The 16,213-nt window shown below is 45.2% G+C and overlaps 1 protein-coding gene across 4 annotated transcripts in view; it reads left to right on the top strand.

Moving 5' to 3' along the window:
- EPB41L4B (erythrocyte membrane protein band 4.1 like 4B) overlaps nucleotides 1–16,213 on the top strand; it is a 142,816-nt gene that overhangs the window by 41,486 nt on the left and 85,117 nt on the right. For all 4 annotated transcript variants that reach the window (XM_018052570.1, XM_018052571.1, XM_018052572.1 and 1 more), the window contains exons 3-6: nucleotides 8,796–8,838; nucleotides 9,677–9,755; nucleotides 11,664–11,708; nucleotides 13,785–13,837. In XM_018052570.1, coding sequence (XP_017908059.1) covers nucleotides 8,796–8,838; nucleotides 9,677–9,755; nucleotides 11,664–11,708; nucleotides 13,785–13,837 — 220 coding nt within the window. The remainder of the gene's footprint in view (nucleotides 1–8,795; nucleotides 8,839–9,676; nucleotides 9,756–11,663; nucleotides 11,709–13,784; nucleotides 13,838–16,213) is intronic.

Here is a 16,213-nt window from a genome sequence, read left to right as displayed (position 1 = left end):
TCTGAGGCTCCGAGCCATGTGGAGCAGCGGGAGCTCCCAGCCCCCTTCTTCTCATCAGTCTGCCTTCCATTTGGGGCTCATTGAAGGCTAGGCTCTGGTGACGTTTCATTGTTGTTTAGTCACTTTGCGTATGCTGGTGCAGCTCCTGGAATGCCCTTCCTCATCCCGTTTAAGAGACGCCCCTGGTGGCTCAGACGGTAAAGCATCTGTCTACAATGCGGGTTCGATCCCTGGGTGGGGAAGATCTCCTGGAGAAGGAAATGGCACCCCACTCCAGTACTCTTGCCTGGAAAATCCCATAGACAGAGGAGCCTGGTAGGCTACAGGCCATGGGGTCACAAAGAGTTGGACAGGACTGAGCAACTTCACTTTCACTTTCAGTTCATCCCATTTAACTCTGGCCATCCTTCAAGACCAGCTCTGATGACAGCCCTTCATGTGGCCTGCCCTGAACTCCCAAAGTGTTTTTCCTCCTCTGTGTAAACCTAAGTTTATTTCACCCTCCCTGGCAGTTTGCTCATTTGGCCTCAAGGTCATTATTTGTGTATGTGAGCAAACCTTTCTAATTAGATCCTAAGACTTAGGACCTTCTCCTCTTGACTTGGTGACTCGTGGTAACAAGGCATACAACCTAGAACTTTAGCCTCAGAAGGGACCTTAGGAGCCACTGGTCAAATTTCTCCCGTCTTCTGGGTGGGGAAACCAAAGCTCTTAGACCTTGGCAGGTCACTGAGTGAGTCGCACAGCTCATGCGTGAACCCAGGTTTTTACAATTTCAGGTTTAGGCACTCTTTTCAGTACATGGTACTCTGGAGCCCGAGTTTTCTTAGCACCAGGGTGGATGCAGTAACATCCATTTCACAGGGAAACTGAGGGACTCTCTGAGTTAAGGGAGGAGAAAGGGCTTTGTAACCCGTCATGGTTGTGGGTCTCTTCTTCCAGGTGCAGGTTCATAAGTCATTACGCTCCCAGAGGTGATGCACTGAGCTTAGCTGGAACCTCAAGGCTGCCTTGCCTATAGGAGAGACCTTAGCAATTTAGATGAGACCTTTTGGAAAGGTTTGCTGAGCCACTGATTTTTTTTCTAGGGTCTAGGATGAAGCAGTTGGTGGCAGGTGTAATAGATGGGGACCAGGAAGGGGATGGTCCACTTGGCCAGTGGCTTACTGCACCATGGTAGAGGCTCCTGCCAAGAATGACATCCCCACCCAGCCCCTGATATTCATATCAGAGGGCTGGCAGTGGCAGAGCTCTTGGCACAACTCTCTGCGTCCCCAGCTCCCTGCGAAGAGCCAAGCCTGGTTTCCATAGTGCACTGCCCAGCCCTGAAGCAAGGTCAAAGTCTATTGGCATCGCCTATTTTTAGCAGTTGGGGCTGGGGCCTCCTGTTTCCTTTTTCTGTATTAAAGCAGGAAAGCCACCCAGGAATCCATCTGCAGCTCTCGCTGGGCACAGCTCAAAGCAGGGGCATGGGCTCTATTTTTACAAATCAAAGCTGTCTTCTGAGAGCCCGGGCTCTGGCCTGCACCCACCCAGCTTTCTCCTGGCTGGCCTGGTAGGTGCTGTTTACTGAGTCCCCACTCTGGCCTGAGACTGGCATCAAACCGAAGGCTTTATAGCACTCGTGTTTAATTATTCATCATCGATCCGTGAAGCAGACCCATTTCACAGATGATGAAGCTGTGGCTTACTCGGAACCTCACAAAGGTTAAAGTAGGGGATAGAGCCAAGATTCAGAACTTGGTCTGTCATTGCAGTGGCCAACCCACTGGGTTATACTGACTTCATGACACATGGTAGTGTCACACCCCTCCACCCCCAGACACCCCCTGACAACACACACAGACAAAGAAAACATTTAGTCAGTAGCCATTCAGTGTACTGTGGCTTGGAGCTTACTCAATGGCCAGCTCTGTGGCACATGGGTAGGCTGGACAATGTCCCTGCCTGCCACAGTCTGGGGGGAAGGCAGACAAGTGGTCCCCTGGAATACTGTGGGCCCAGTCCTCTCATCTGTGAGCCTGGAGCCTCAGTGTCACTGACGAGGTGATCACACTGTCAGAGGGGGAGGGCGAACACGGGGAGGGCTGCAGCCGCAGAGGACAAGCGGACTTTGCCAGGCAGAGGAGGGGCAGGCATTTGGGGCAGGGGTCTCCACTGCCCCACTAAGCGGGAGCCTCCATCCCATCTTGGGGGCGGGTGTTCTACTGGGTAGGGGTAGCCATCCTGAGTCCCCCAAGTCCATCCCAGCATGAAAAGAGAGCATCTTATGGTGATCCATTTGGCTGCAAGGAATCCAGAAAAGGGGATTTTGGCCTTTGTCTCAAGACCTGTGAGAGGTTTTCTCTCCGGTCTCTGCATCATGGAATCAGGTAGATGGGTACTTAGGGGCCCACGGCTGCCAGGGAGGTTGACACACAGACATGGTGACTGCTGGAAAGACACGCAGAGGGACTGTTGTGGCTTCACTCCGATGGGTGCCTGGAATGTCACCATGTTTGCGGACAAACCCTTTCTTGCATATGAATGGTTCATTAGTTTCCAGAGACAGGGAGTGGATTCTTTAGCCAGTGTCAGCAGACAGCTCAGGGCACTGACAAGGAAGCGAAAGGGTGAGTGCACAGCCTCACCCTGGCAAGTGCCAGGGCTGGGACTTGAATTCTGGTCTTCCGCCTCTTTCTCAAAGACATGTCAAACAGCTCAAGAAACGCCCCAGGCCTCCCAGCAGCCTGCTTCTGAATGTTGGCAGAGCACGGGTTTTCCTGCCCACATGCAAATATCAGCACTGAATGGGAAACCGTGGATCAAGGGAAGTCTCTGTTTTGTTGTTGCGTAGTCACTAAGTCATGTCCTACTCTTTGCAACCCCATGGACTGTAGCCCACCAAGCTCCTCTGTCCATGGGATTTTCCAGACAAGGATACTGGAATGGGTTGCCATTTCCTTCTCCAGCGGATCCTCCTGATCCAGGAGTCAAACCCACGCCTCCTACATCTCCTGCATTGCGAGTGGATTCTTCACCACTGAGCCACCTGGGAGAGGAAGGGCAGGGAAGGGAAGGGGTCTCTGCAGTTGAGCTAAACGAACCCCCAAGGAAGCCTGGAGTGGCTGGTGTGCACAGCAGGTTGACAGGACTTCCTTCTGGATGAAATTGAGGGTGAGGCGAGAGCCCTCCCATAGGCAGAAAAGGAGTGTCAGACTGGGGTGTGTGTGGAGGCCCAGAGCATCATGCTGACACTTGCTGAGTTAGAATCCTGTCTCACTAGGGCCGTGATGCAGGGTACCCCTTGCCCTCGCCACAGCCACCTTTCTCTACTCCGAGGCCCGAGAAGGCAATGGATGTTACATAATATAATGTGTGTTTTCCCCAACACCACCAATATATGAATGCTTCAGGTAGATAGTGTCAGATATCCCACAGGTTAAGGACTCAGTCTTTCAAGACTCCCCACCTCCCTTCCCCACCCCCGGCTCTCAAACACACACTTCAGATACTAATCCCAAGTCCAGGTCATCACCTATGCTTCTAACCTACTGGCTATAGGTGAGTGGGAGGTTCCCAGACCCCCTCCTTGGGTATGATCCATTTTGCCAGAGCCAAACTCAGAAGAGCATTTAGCTTACTAGGTTACCAGTTTATCATAAAAGGATGTAGCTCAGGAATAGCCAGATGAAAGATGCACAGAGCAAGGTATTGGGGGTGGGAAGGTGTGGAGCATCTGTGACTCTCTGAACACATCACTCTTCCCAAATCTCCGTATGTTCACCAACCCTGAAGACCTCTGAACCTTGTCTTTTTGAGTTTTTACGGAGGCTTCATCACACAGACACTATTGATTAAATCATTGCCCGTTGGTAATTGATTCAACCTCTATCCCCTCTCCCTTTCCTGGAGATCAGGGGATGAGACTGAAAGTTCCTACTCTCATATGTTTGGTTCCCCTAGCAACCAGCCCCATCCCTAGGTGCGTTCGCAAAGAACCTCATTCACATAAACTCAGGTGTCATTGAAAGGGGTTTGTTATGAATATTAAGACACTTTTATTGCTGTTACCACTTAGGAAATTACAAGGGTTTTAGGGGCTCTGTGCCAGAAACCAACGAAGACCAAATATACATTTCTTATTATGAATCACAATATCACACACAATAGGCTCCAAAAGTGTTCGTTCTCTTCTTTCTCTTTATATCCTTTGGATATGATTATCTCATATTCCTTCCAGCTCTAATTTAAATGCAAACTAGACACTTTTTACGAGCCAAGAAAATCTAGAGGTACTAGAAAGCCAGTTATGAGTTCCATCACTCAAATGTGATGGCCCAGGGGTTGTTCCAGCAGAGTTTTTAGACCCTTGTCAAGGCCCGAGCCTCTCCTGTGCTTGTGTGTAGGTTTTAGACAATTAAATTCTACAGCCAGTCTCATATATGTCATAACTCTAGAACTGATGTACAGTCAGAACAGATGGGCTTTGCCAGATCATCTCACATCTCCGTTTATGGAAAGGGTTTTGCCAGATGGACTTGGATGGGAAATTCAGATCAGAAACTACCTAATACCCATTAGAGTGTCTGCGTTAAATAGCTTGCCCTTTGAACTCAGAAATGCACCCGTCTCTTTCCGGTGACTGGTTTACCAGTCTGATAAGAGGGCTGCAGCCATTTATCTTGGTCCCTGCTGACAGGCGGCCTGGCTATATTTAGCCAGATGCAGGTGAATATCTGAGATAGGTCCTGCTGCTGTTAAATTGGGCTTCAAGCCACGTACAGGATATGATTTGCTAAATGCCACACTGGGCCTGAGTATCCGGGGTCTTTAAGTCCCAGGGTGGTCTTGTGGGATTAAATACGAGTGATCAGGGTCCGGTCAGCCCCTGCAGCTAAGAAGGAAGTTGGGTCAGTTTGAACTGGTAGGACACAAGAAAGGTTTTATCATCTCGTTTTAGGATTGTGACTGGCTTTCTTATTGCCTCCGATGCAGATGAGCAAACCTGATCAGAACACTGCAGGGTCAAGGAGCTTTTTAAATGGAGCTGTTGCTGATTTTTTTTTCCCAGCTTTGTGAGCCCTAGACCTCCATCCTGGTAGGTCCTGCTCGGGGCAAGGCTCCATGGCTGGTGACTTGCTGGGAAGGATGGGGGCCAGTGCACGAGGATGAGGGGAACTTCTTTAGCAGTGTGGTCAGAGGGAAGGGCGTTTGCTGTCCAGGAGGAGCGTCCAGCCACGATCTGCCTGTCAGTTAACCCACCGGGCCATAGGCATCTGGCTCGTAAACTCTGAAATTGCTGAAGATTTTACAAACCCCAGACAGCAGTCTTCAGAAGGGGTTGTGAATGTTTCAGGATCCCCAGGGTCGTCATTAGGACATATTCTTGGGTAGGAGAGGATGCAGGGAAACTTCAGCATTAAATATTTAATGAGCACACTGGCAGCCTTTGGAAAACACTAATGATCTAGAATTCTGTATAATGATCTTGGGTGGAACCTGGGTATCTGTGACTGAAATGTGCAGCCAGGGTTGAAAACCACAGCTCAGGAAATGATACAGGCGGGGCCTGGATTAAGATTAGAGTTTGACAGTAGGGGGAGAGGAACAGTGGACTGAAATTTATTCTATTCCAAATATGATAAGGAGACTTGAGAAAGGAAAGAAATGGGACAAGCTCCTTTAAGCTCTGAGCCTCCAAGGCTAATAAGATTAGAGGTTGGTTGTGGGGAGAACGTTCCTTGCCTGGTATGGATAAATTCCTTTGAAAGTGAGGCAAAGAACAGGTTTAGTCAAGCCATTAGCATGATACTTACTTTGGCAGGAAAGCAAATATGTTGATTTATAAGTCCTTGTATGTCTTCTTCCCAGGGTCTAAGGGTCCAGGACTTCAGCTTGGCTAAGGGGCAGCAATGAGACCTCACTCTAGTGAGACAAATTGATCATCAAAAACCATCCGATAGGCAAGTGGTGAATGAGTAATAAAATTTGACAACCTGGCAGGCCCACCCCACCACACCCTCCGCTGTGAAAATAATATTCTCATTAAAAGGAAGAAACTATGCAGAAAAGTGAAAAAGAAAATAAGTAGACGTCATTCACAGTCCCACATTCAGAAATAACCTGTATAAATTCTTCTGGACATGTGTCGATAGGAAATAATAATTTTCTATAAAGGGGTCCTACCTGCTTTTTTTTTTTTTCCATCTCACATTGTGCTGTGGATCTCTTGCCACATCAATATAATAGGCCTAAATCAATTTTAAAGGCTGAATAGTATTTCACTACATGGAGGAGTCATTTTTTAATCCGTCTTTGTTGATGGGCATTTAGGTCATTTCTCATTCAGAGCTATTAACAATAAGACGAAGCATCCTGTGCACAGGCCTTTGAGATAGACATCCAGCTGTGGGGATCTGGGGCCTTTATCACTCAGTTGCCTCGCTGGGGAGCAGGGATGACAAAGCCTATGTCTCCCATTGCACTGCTCACAGCTTATTGTGTTATAATTCATCTCTTATTTGCTTTTGTGTTGCCTTATGCCTCTCCTCCCACAAATTCTCGTAATGGGCTCTTTGGTGAGGGGTAGAGTACACTGTACTCACTCATTCCCTCCCGTTTTCATTATTAGAATGAGCAGGGTTTGGATTGCTTCTGAAAGTATATTGACGGTCAGCAGAATGACCTCTGATTCTGAGCAGCTATTGAGAAACCCACTCCGTGCTGCTGTTCCAGCTGCTGTCCTAACAGCAGTGTTCCACACGCGCAGAGTTTCCATAAAGGAAAGTCCCTTTTTGCCCCATTTAAAAAAATTATGTTGAACATTTATTTATTTCTCAAGAATCCAATAAGGCCTGCTGGGTGGCCAGCTCTGTGTGTGGCACAGGAAACTCGAGAGATGATTAAGCATGTGGTCCTTGCCCTCTGAGGCGTATGTTCGCCTGGAGGGGCTCACAGTGTCATGTTCTTAAATGTTGTTTTTCATGGAAGTCAAGCTCCCAAGGCTCCTCAAGACTGTAGCACCAACAAGTTGGGTGTTACAGAGGAACTTCTATATGAGGGAAGTGGTTTTGTAATTTTCTCAGGTGGATAAGACTGAAGTGGTGTTTCTGGTGAAAGCTAGAGGAACTTGAAACACCTTCATGGACCAGAGCAGAATTATCTCAGGCAAATTCCTTCCTGTCTTTCCATCTTCAGTGTGGGTCATTTAAAGGGTCTTGAATTTTGGTTGTTGAATTTAGGGGGACTGAGTCAAAAAACCCGTGTATGAACAGAGACTTTTGGTAGCGTGGTCTATGGTTGTTACTAGGTTAGTAGAGACTTAGTTCTATCGTGAGAAAATTCAGGAGGAAAAGGCTGCCGATGGCTCCATTGACTTGAAGGGACTTTATAGATCAATTAGGTAAAGGGTTTTAGGTTATTTTCAGCACCTCTTTGGAAAGCTAACTCTTCCCAGGAAAAATGAACTTGATGTGCATAAGCACAGATATTTTTTCTTTTTTTTAACTGAAGTGAGTTTGAGTGAACTCTGGGAGTTGGTGATGGACAGGGAGGCCTGGCATGCTGCAATTCATGGGGTCGCAAAGAGTCAGACACAACTGAGCAACTGGACTGAATAGTTAATTTATAATATTGTGTTAGTTTCATGTGTACAGCAAAGTGACTCAGTTATATATAAATTTTCATCAGGTTATTTTCCATTATAGGTTGTTATGAGATATTGAATATATTTCCCTGTGCTCAACAGTAAATCTCTGTTGCTTATCTGGTTTATGTGTAGCAGTTTGTATCTGTAGTTTAATCCCAAACACCTAATTTATCCCTCTCCCCTTTCCCTTTTGGTAACCATAAGGGTTTTTTTTTTTTTCCTTTTTTTTTGTGAGTCTGTTTCCATTATTTTATATATAGATTCATTTGTCATTGTTTAGATGTCACATGTGAGTGATAGCATATATTTGTCTTTTCTCTGACTTATGATCCTCTCTAGGTCCATCCATGTTGCTGCAAATGGCAATATTTCATTCTTTTTTATGACTAATAGTCTATTGTGTATATAAGTCACAACCTTCTTAAACCAGTCATCTATTGATAGGCACTTGGGTTGTCTGTGAACACTGGGGTGCATGTATCTTTTTGAATGTGTGTTTTTGGGTTTTTGGATGTTTATCCAAGAGTAGAATTGCTGGATCAAATGGTAGTTCTATTTTTAGCTTTTGAAGAAACCTCCACACTGTTCTCCATAGTGCCTGCTCCAGTTGGCATTCCTAGCAACAGTGTAAGAGGGTTCCCTTTTCCCACATTCTCTCCACCACTTATTATTTGTAGACGTTTTGATGATGGCCATTCTGACCCCTGTGAGGTAATAACCTCATTGTAGTTTTGATTAGCATTTTTCTAATAATTAATGATGTTGACATCTTTTCATGAAGCACAGATATTTTTATACTATACCAAGCAGGATGCAGATAACTAGCTTAAGAGCTCATAATCTGGTCCAATCCCTGGTTTTGTGAGTGAAAGTCGCTCAGTCGTGTCTGAGTCTTTGCAACTCCATGGAACTATGTTGTCCATGGAATTCTCCAGGCCCGAATACTGGAGTGGGTAACCTTTCCCTTCTCCAGGGGATCTTCCCAACGCAGGGATCAAACCCAGGTCTCCCCCATTGCAGGCGGATTCTCTACCAGCTGAGCCACAAGGGAGGCCCAGCCCTGATTTTAGTTACTAAGATTTATAGGGGAGGGTAACCCCAGGGAACTGTGAAATCTTATTGATGAAACTGTTCCTAAAACAAATTTTTTCTTTCTTTCTTTTAGCACTGGCTGGATCATTCCAAACCTATAAAAAAGCAGATGAAAAGTAAGTAAGCAAAATTCAATCTACTACCTTACTGCTTTTTCAGAGAGTGAACTCCTTTGCCAATGTTTTGAAGTATTACATTTTCATTAGAACTTGGGAGCATTTTCAAATGGATTCAGTTCTAAGGATGTTTTAATTTCCTAAGACTGGCTAAATGTTAAGAGTCTGAAATTTGAATGGGAGTTTTTAGTAGATGTCAAAAAAACACACGATGCCCTCTTTTGAAATTAGACACTTCCCCCAGTGAGGACTGAAAAATAGGATGTTCAGAAACATGACTTTATAACTGTGACATTCATTTTCTTGTGGGTTATGAAGTAGATTCAAAGAACGCAAGAGCTGGCGGGATCTTTGACAATCTGGTCCTGCTCTCTGATGTTATGTTGTGGTAACCACATTTCTTCAATGTGGTTTATGTATGAGTAATTTTTAAAAAAATTTAATACTTTTAAAGTATTTTTACTGTAGTTATTTTTAGATTACAGAACACTTGGCTGTTTATGTGTCACTTTCCTATAGCCCACTTAGAATTTTGTTAAAAGTTAGTGTCACTGGGGTATCTTGGCAGTCAGGGGTGAAAGTAAAGTGTTAGCTCTCAGTAAGTCATCTACCATGAGTAGGATTTTCTTCTAGAATGAGATTACTAACTACACTGTTTTTGTCAACACCAAAGTCCATTTTAGTTTTCCAAAGTGGGATTGCTTTGTATGTTCTGTTGTTACTTTCCAGTGGTGTGGTGGATATGTTAATAGATTTAATGTGTTTTTCCTTTTGTCCATTCTGTGACCTCCAAAACTTGGGGAAAAACATCTTCAACCTTCCATCTCCAAATGCTTAGTTGGACCTGCTTATGCTTTGCACTTTCGAGTTAAATATTATTCTTCAGAACCGAACAACCTTCGTGAAGAGTTTACAAGGTAGGACAAGATGCGAAGCAAGGTCCTTCCACCACTCACACCCCATAGCACTTGCCTTAGTTATAATCAGCAGGTCTTCTAGACTGTGGGCTTGCCGCCTCTTCCATCTGCTGTCTTTCTGTTCTGAGAAAAAGTTATGAACACTTTGCCTGTGCTTATCTCTGTATTCTGTTGAAAACTGCCTGATTGAACCTTTTCTTAGTAAATCAGAATTTAAAAGTGTATCTTCCGTCTCATTTCTGTCTTGATGGACCTCGGGTAGATTGGCTAGTTGGCCTCTGGCACTTGATTTTTTTTATCTCAGATACCAAAAGGGAAGGCAGATGTTAGAAGAGCATTTCAGCATCCAAAACTGCCATTTTATTTCTTTAAGGGGCGCTGCCAAATATTCCCTCGACTGTTGTAGTATCAGATTTGTTGGCATGCCTTCATGGTGACTTTCCACCCCATTGAGTTTCTTCCTTGGTATACCTGCCTATGTCTGCCTCGGAGACTTCAGAGACAGTGCTGAAGCAAAAGAGACTTAAAACACATTTTGTGTGTGGACTTTCCCTTCCTCCACCATGCTGTCGGTGAGACCCTCGACTCAGTCCCCTGCTGCCTTTGATTCCCCAGACTCCCCTTGTCGTTGTCTGTGAGGCACAGCAGTGGTGATGGGCGGCCCATGGCTCTGGCCCCTGGCTTGGAGGTGACCACCTAAGTAGCACTCTAATGACTGACTTTATCACCATGTCCTGCCACGGGAGGGGCCTATGGGCTTCTGTAGTTAAGATTTCCTATAGGAATTGGAAGTTCTGGCCACATCAGCACTGTTTCCTCCTTAATATGGGTACTCAGTTTAATGGTAGTTGAGTGCCTGTCAGAAGTAGTAACATTCTGGAATGTACTAGAACCTTCACCACCACCCACATGTCTGGGTCACCCACATTATCCTATATCCATCCCACAGACAGTGACTGTATTCATTGTGTTCAAAGTTCAAACAAATTACATTATCCTAGGGCTCCTCCAGAGTCCTTTATGAAGTGTGCTGCTTCTAGCTGTCATCAAAGCCAGTGATTCTTAACCAGGGGTTGTGAATTAGAAACACCCAAGACGCTTTTGAACAAATCACATTCCTGGGGACCACTCTTGCGTGTAAGATTCTCATTCTGTAGGTGTGGAGCGGAGCGTGGGCAGCTTTGGTTTTTACAAAGCACTGTAAGTGGTTCTGATGCCCACATCCTCCTGGTAAAAAAGGACACTTACTTAATCTCTTACTTCAGTGAACTCCTCTGGTGTTATTTGCTGCCTTCCTCCCCATTTTCCATGACCAGTTCCAGGATTTCTGTTTCCTGTGTGTGTGTGTATCTGTCTGTGTGTGTGCACACATGTGTTTTTTGAAGACAGAGTCTGTGGTTAAGCTCAGCAGAAAAAAAGCCTCCAGCAGTCGCTCACTGCAGTCAGCTGCAAACTCTTTGATACAATCAGCTGCATCCTTCCTGAAATCTGCTGGCAGGGTTAGCTGAGGGTCAGATGCAGTGGTTCCACCCTACCTGTTGGATTGTGTGAGCTCTGCGTGTGTGTGTGTGTGTGTGTCTGTCTGTCTGTCTGTCTGTCTGTCTGTCTGTCTGTCTCCTGGAGGCCCACAGGCATTGAGGAGGCGTCATTGGACCATGCAGCTTTCCATGTTCCATCCTCCGAGTATCTTGCAAATTTCCTACATGCATTCACCTTCCTAGCTAGGTTCTGGAATGCCTTCCTGGGACAGGAGGAGATGCTTCCACCCGGGTTCTCATCTGACCTGGACTCCCTTGTTACAATGCAGACTTCTGGACTGCGTGGGGGTGGGAGCAGTGATGGGAAGCTGGGGATTGGAAGTGGCTGGGGAACAGTGACCCTCTGTTGACTTTTGTATATGTTTATCAGGTACCTGTTTGTTTTACAACTCAGGCATGACATTCTTTCAGGAAAGTAAGTATGTTTTTTTTCTAACCATTAACTCAAGATAGATCATAGTGTATTTTCTAAATAATTCACTGTGTGTGTAGTTTTTTTTTAATAACTCTTTACCTTTGTTCCCTTTTCAACATTCAAAAAAAGTACACCAGGCGTTGTGAAGTGAGTCTAATTCTTGTATCACTATCATCAACATCTTATGTTAAATAGCTCCTATATGGCTTGATAACACCAGGCTTCCCTGGTGGCTCAGACAGTAAAGCATCTGCCTGCAGTGTGGGAGACCTGGGTTCAATCCCTGGGTTGTGAAGATCCCCTGGAGAAGGAAATGGCAACCCATTCCAGTACTCTTGCCTGGAAAATTCCATGGACTGAGAGGCTCCTCAGAGCCTGGTAGGCTACAGTTCATGGGGTCGCCAAGAGTCGGACATGACTGAGCGACTTCACTTTACTTTTTTACTTTATATGGCTTGAAGCATTTCCAAGAGCATTTGATATCTTCAGTGATGTGTATTTGGGAGTCATTCTCTCCCCGGTCACATCATTGCTCCATTCATAACGGCTTTGGTTGTATTTGCAAGCAAGATACTTTATTAGTATGTATACACTTACAAGTATTTGGATCATCTGAAAGTCTCGCTCATCACCATCTGCATTTATGTAAAGAGGTTACGTTCTGATTCTACTAGAAAGAGGTTTAGATGTCTCATCTCATTTCCTTTTCCTCTCTTAAAAATGGTTTTTAAGTCCTAGGCCTCTGGCTGTACAATGTTGAGCCCGACGAGCATTGGCACTGAAGTGACTGATTTTACAGGCAGTGTATGTATTTTAAGGATATGAGATTTCAGCAGTCACAACTTTTACAGCTGTGTCATTTTTCACCAGACATACTGACTGTTTTTTGCTACATGAAAAACTAAGACCCACTGAATCTAAAAAGCAATACCTGCTCGTGACATGAATACATTTTGATTTTGAATATGACCTGAAGGAGATTTAAAATGTGATTTCTGAATCTGCAAATTCTCTGTAGAATATGTGCTACAAGAATCCTAGTGGAATGTACACTCTAGAACATGTAGATTGTACAGTGTATACATTTGCCTTGGCGGTGTGATACAGATCTTTGACTGTGTATGTATCAAAGTGTGTGTGTGTATTTCTCTCTCACCATACTGTGCTCCCATATTAAAAGCCTCTTACCTGGTGATTGTCTTTAGTCTGGAAAAATATTAATGGCTACATCTTGGATTTGTACAGCACTTTGCAGTTGACATGTGCCTCAGCCTGACATTACTCTATTCACAGTAGACTGGTGTTCTGGCCCCAGCACTGAATTTGCCAGCTGACCGGTGGTGGGCAGGACACTTGAACACTCAGCTCTTCATCTCTGAGCTGAAGGGTGGGGAGCGCTGGCCACACGCATAGTAGGGGCTGACACACTTGATGCATTGACCAAACTGGATAACACACGTATGTGAAAAGGCTTTGAAAACTATGAAGTGCTATACCAATGTATGTCGTTATTATTTTTCTAAAAAAATTTGTGTATTAAGTATGAATGGGATCACTGGATTTGTAGTAATACAGCTCTGTGGCAGTGTCTCAGTTATTTGATTGCTTGGGGGTATCTGGCTGTCCTGGCCATCTTAGATATAGTGTCTGTCTGTTTATTTCTAATACTAGGACCTTGTCTCAAGAAAGACTTAAGGCAACTTGAAAAGATGCATGTGTCAAATCAAGATAAAATAAGTTTAAAACTAGTAAAGCAAAGGGCAGGGCCTTTCATTCTCTTTTCCAAACTTCCGCATTCTTGCCAGATTCAGGAAAATTGCCCATTATGCTTAGAGTTGAAACTAAACCTCGACGGGGTTAATTTAACATACGAGGAGAACTGACTTTGGGAAACAGGGAGAGTAAGTCAGGTTGTTTGCGTTTTTTAATGTAGACCGCAGAAATAGAAACCACAGAGAACAAAAATCATTATCTAAATATCACTACCTACTGAAAAATGGTTTTAGTGACATTTTGTCTAGTTATGAATATTAAAGTTCATATTTAGAATTAATTTTTTTCTTTTGTTTTTTCAAGATTGAAATGCCCATATGAAACAGCTGTGGAATTAGCCGCTCTCTGCCTACAAGGTACATTACTCCTTAGTGGTAATTAGCATTTTAAAGGTATTGCTTTTCCTTTCAGCAAATGAGGGTCTACTCTGTAGCAGGCACAGGGCTCTGCTTTGGATGTATAAAGGAACATGGTACAGTCTCCATCCCCAAGTAGCTTCCAGTCCTCTGAGGACCACAAGGCAGGATCATATACTCGTGTGCACATATACAGCAGAGTGTGGTGCCTTCGGCAAGAGAGACCTGCAGGAGGCTCGGAAGTGGCAGGCCCATGGGAGGAAGGGTAGATGGAGATGAACAGAGGAACCTAGGCACAGAGAGGTACACAGAGGGCCAAGCTCAGAAATCTAGAGAAGTGGATGACCTTGACCCCAGTTAAAGCACATCAGCTTCATGCTGTCAGCAGTGGCGCCTTTGAAGAAGGAGGCAGGCCCCATCAGATGTGTGTTTTAGAAAGGCCACAGTGGTTATGATGGGGAGAAGGGACAGGAACAAGACCAAGACTGGGGCTGCGGGTGTAGTGAGATGTAGCTGTAATAAAATCAAACTGACCGAGGCTGGGGGTTAAACACACCCCACCCCAAACCACATCAATAATATAAGGAGAAGGACCCAGTCATTAGGCTTCAGTGTTGAAAGAGGAGTCAGAAGTGACTGCTAGGCTTTTGCTGAGAATGGATGATGCTAACAGTGGATGGCTAGACTAAGAGTTGGGCTCCATGGCGGGACATCTGTGCAGTCTCTTGGCTCAGAGGTGCCAGTGGGGCCTCTGGTAGCCTCTTGAGTTAGTGCAGATCAGGCTCCACAAGAGAGGTCAGGCTGGAAGCGCTGACAGGGGAGCCATCAGCATGTGGGAATTGGTGGGTAAGAGGGCTGCCTGCCTGACTTTCAGTGTTGACCATTCCATCCGTATGATGCATTGGTGGATTTTAGTTTAAGATGCACGAGAAACACTCACTAAAGTCTCCAGCATTAATTAAGAGGATACTAATGTGTAGCTGCACATAGGGAATTTGGTTAGCACATCAGATAGACATATGTTGTGGACTCTTCACCAGTATGCTCTTTGGCTTCTATGGGATAATGAATGATGATGTATTCATTCATAATTACTAATTCTTTTTGAACACCATAATAAGATTTGGCTTCCGACTTTAGTATTTACCAAGTTTTAAAACTTAATCTAAGTCTTTTCAAATTATAAAATCAGTAGAGGCTTATTATAGACTATCAGGACAACAGACGAGTAGATGGAAGGAAGGAACCCACCATCCTACTCACAGACAAGCAGAGTTTTTATGTTTTGAAAATGTAGTTCTGGTCAGAGTCGTATACAAAATTTTTTTGTATGGTTTTCTACTTGGTAATTTTAGTACATATATTTCATCATGTTTATACTTGTACAGATGGTTTTTAATGACCAGATTACTCCCACTCCCTGATAGTTCAGTTCTTTAGTCACCTTTAGTGCTTATTCTTGAATGGGGACTTGGCTTATTGTAGGTGATCAGTAAGTACAGAATGAACTTGAAGAGCTCCCCAAGGACTGTGAAATTTCTCGAGAGCCTCTGTGCATTTGAAAACTGAGAGGAAAGGTGTTTCCTCTCATGCTGGAGCCATGAACACGTGTCTTGCCGCAGTTGTCCTTGAATCAGTGCCTCCATTGTTGTGATGCAGTGGCCCTGCTTGGAGGCTCTGCTCTTTTGAGAACGAATTTTACGGTTGGTTTGAAAATTAATTCAGGTACAAAGAAAAGGGAGGAGGGAAAACATAGTCATTTGTGGTGTGTCCCTGCTTTGTAAGTTTCAGGTCTGTGGATAAGGCATTAGAGACCCAGGCAGTTAAGGGACTTTACCCAGGTCACACCGGTCAAGTGGGAGTCAAGCCTTCCTGCCTCTGAGCTGTTTCTTCCACACCCACCATCCCCCACCACGGCTAAGCAAAGTGTGCTCTTGCTGGCAGGTTCTTGGAAGGCAGGCAGCATGCTTCCTCAGGATGGGTGTCCCTCAGGCCTGCTTTAGTCCCCCTGATGATAAGGGGGGACACTAGCCCCCTCACCTGGTCTCGTGGGAACCTTGTCATTAGCTTCTCCCTCCTGTGCTTGATGATGTCAGAGGCACAGTTAATCAAGTCTGGTGCAGATACACCAGTAAACGCATGGCTCACTTTGGCCCATGCTGCAGGGTGGCTCATATCAAGGAGACCTCTTTCCAGATGGCCCTTCCGACCTTGCTGGGTCTGCAGCTTCAGGGTAACATCTAGGTCAGAGGTCGGTTGCAGCCCCCAGCCTTGGAAGCCCAGCCCTCCCCTTTTCTGGGCAAATATGTCCAGAGCAGAACCATTACTTGTGGCTGTGCCCAGAGTCCCCAGCAGCTGCATACCCTGATCCAGACC

Source organism: Capra hircus, chromosome 8 (genome assembly GCF_001704415.2).
Source record: "Capra hircus breed San Clemente chromosome 8, ASM170441v1, whole genome shotgun sequence".
In the NCBI taxonomy this organism is placed as follows: domain Eukaryota; kingdom Metazoa; phylum Chordata; class Mammalia; order Artiodactyla; family Bovidae; genus Capra; species Capra hircus.
The sequence above is the reverse complement of the archived record's forward strand: the minus strand, read 5'-3'. Positions and strand labels throughout refer to the sequence as shown.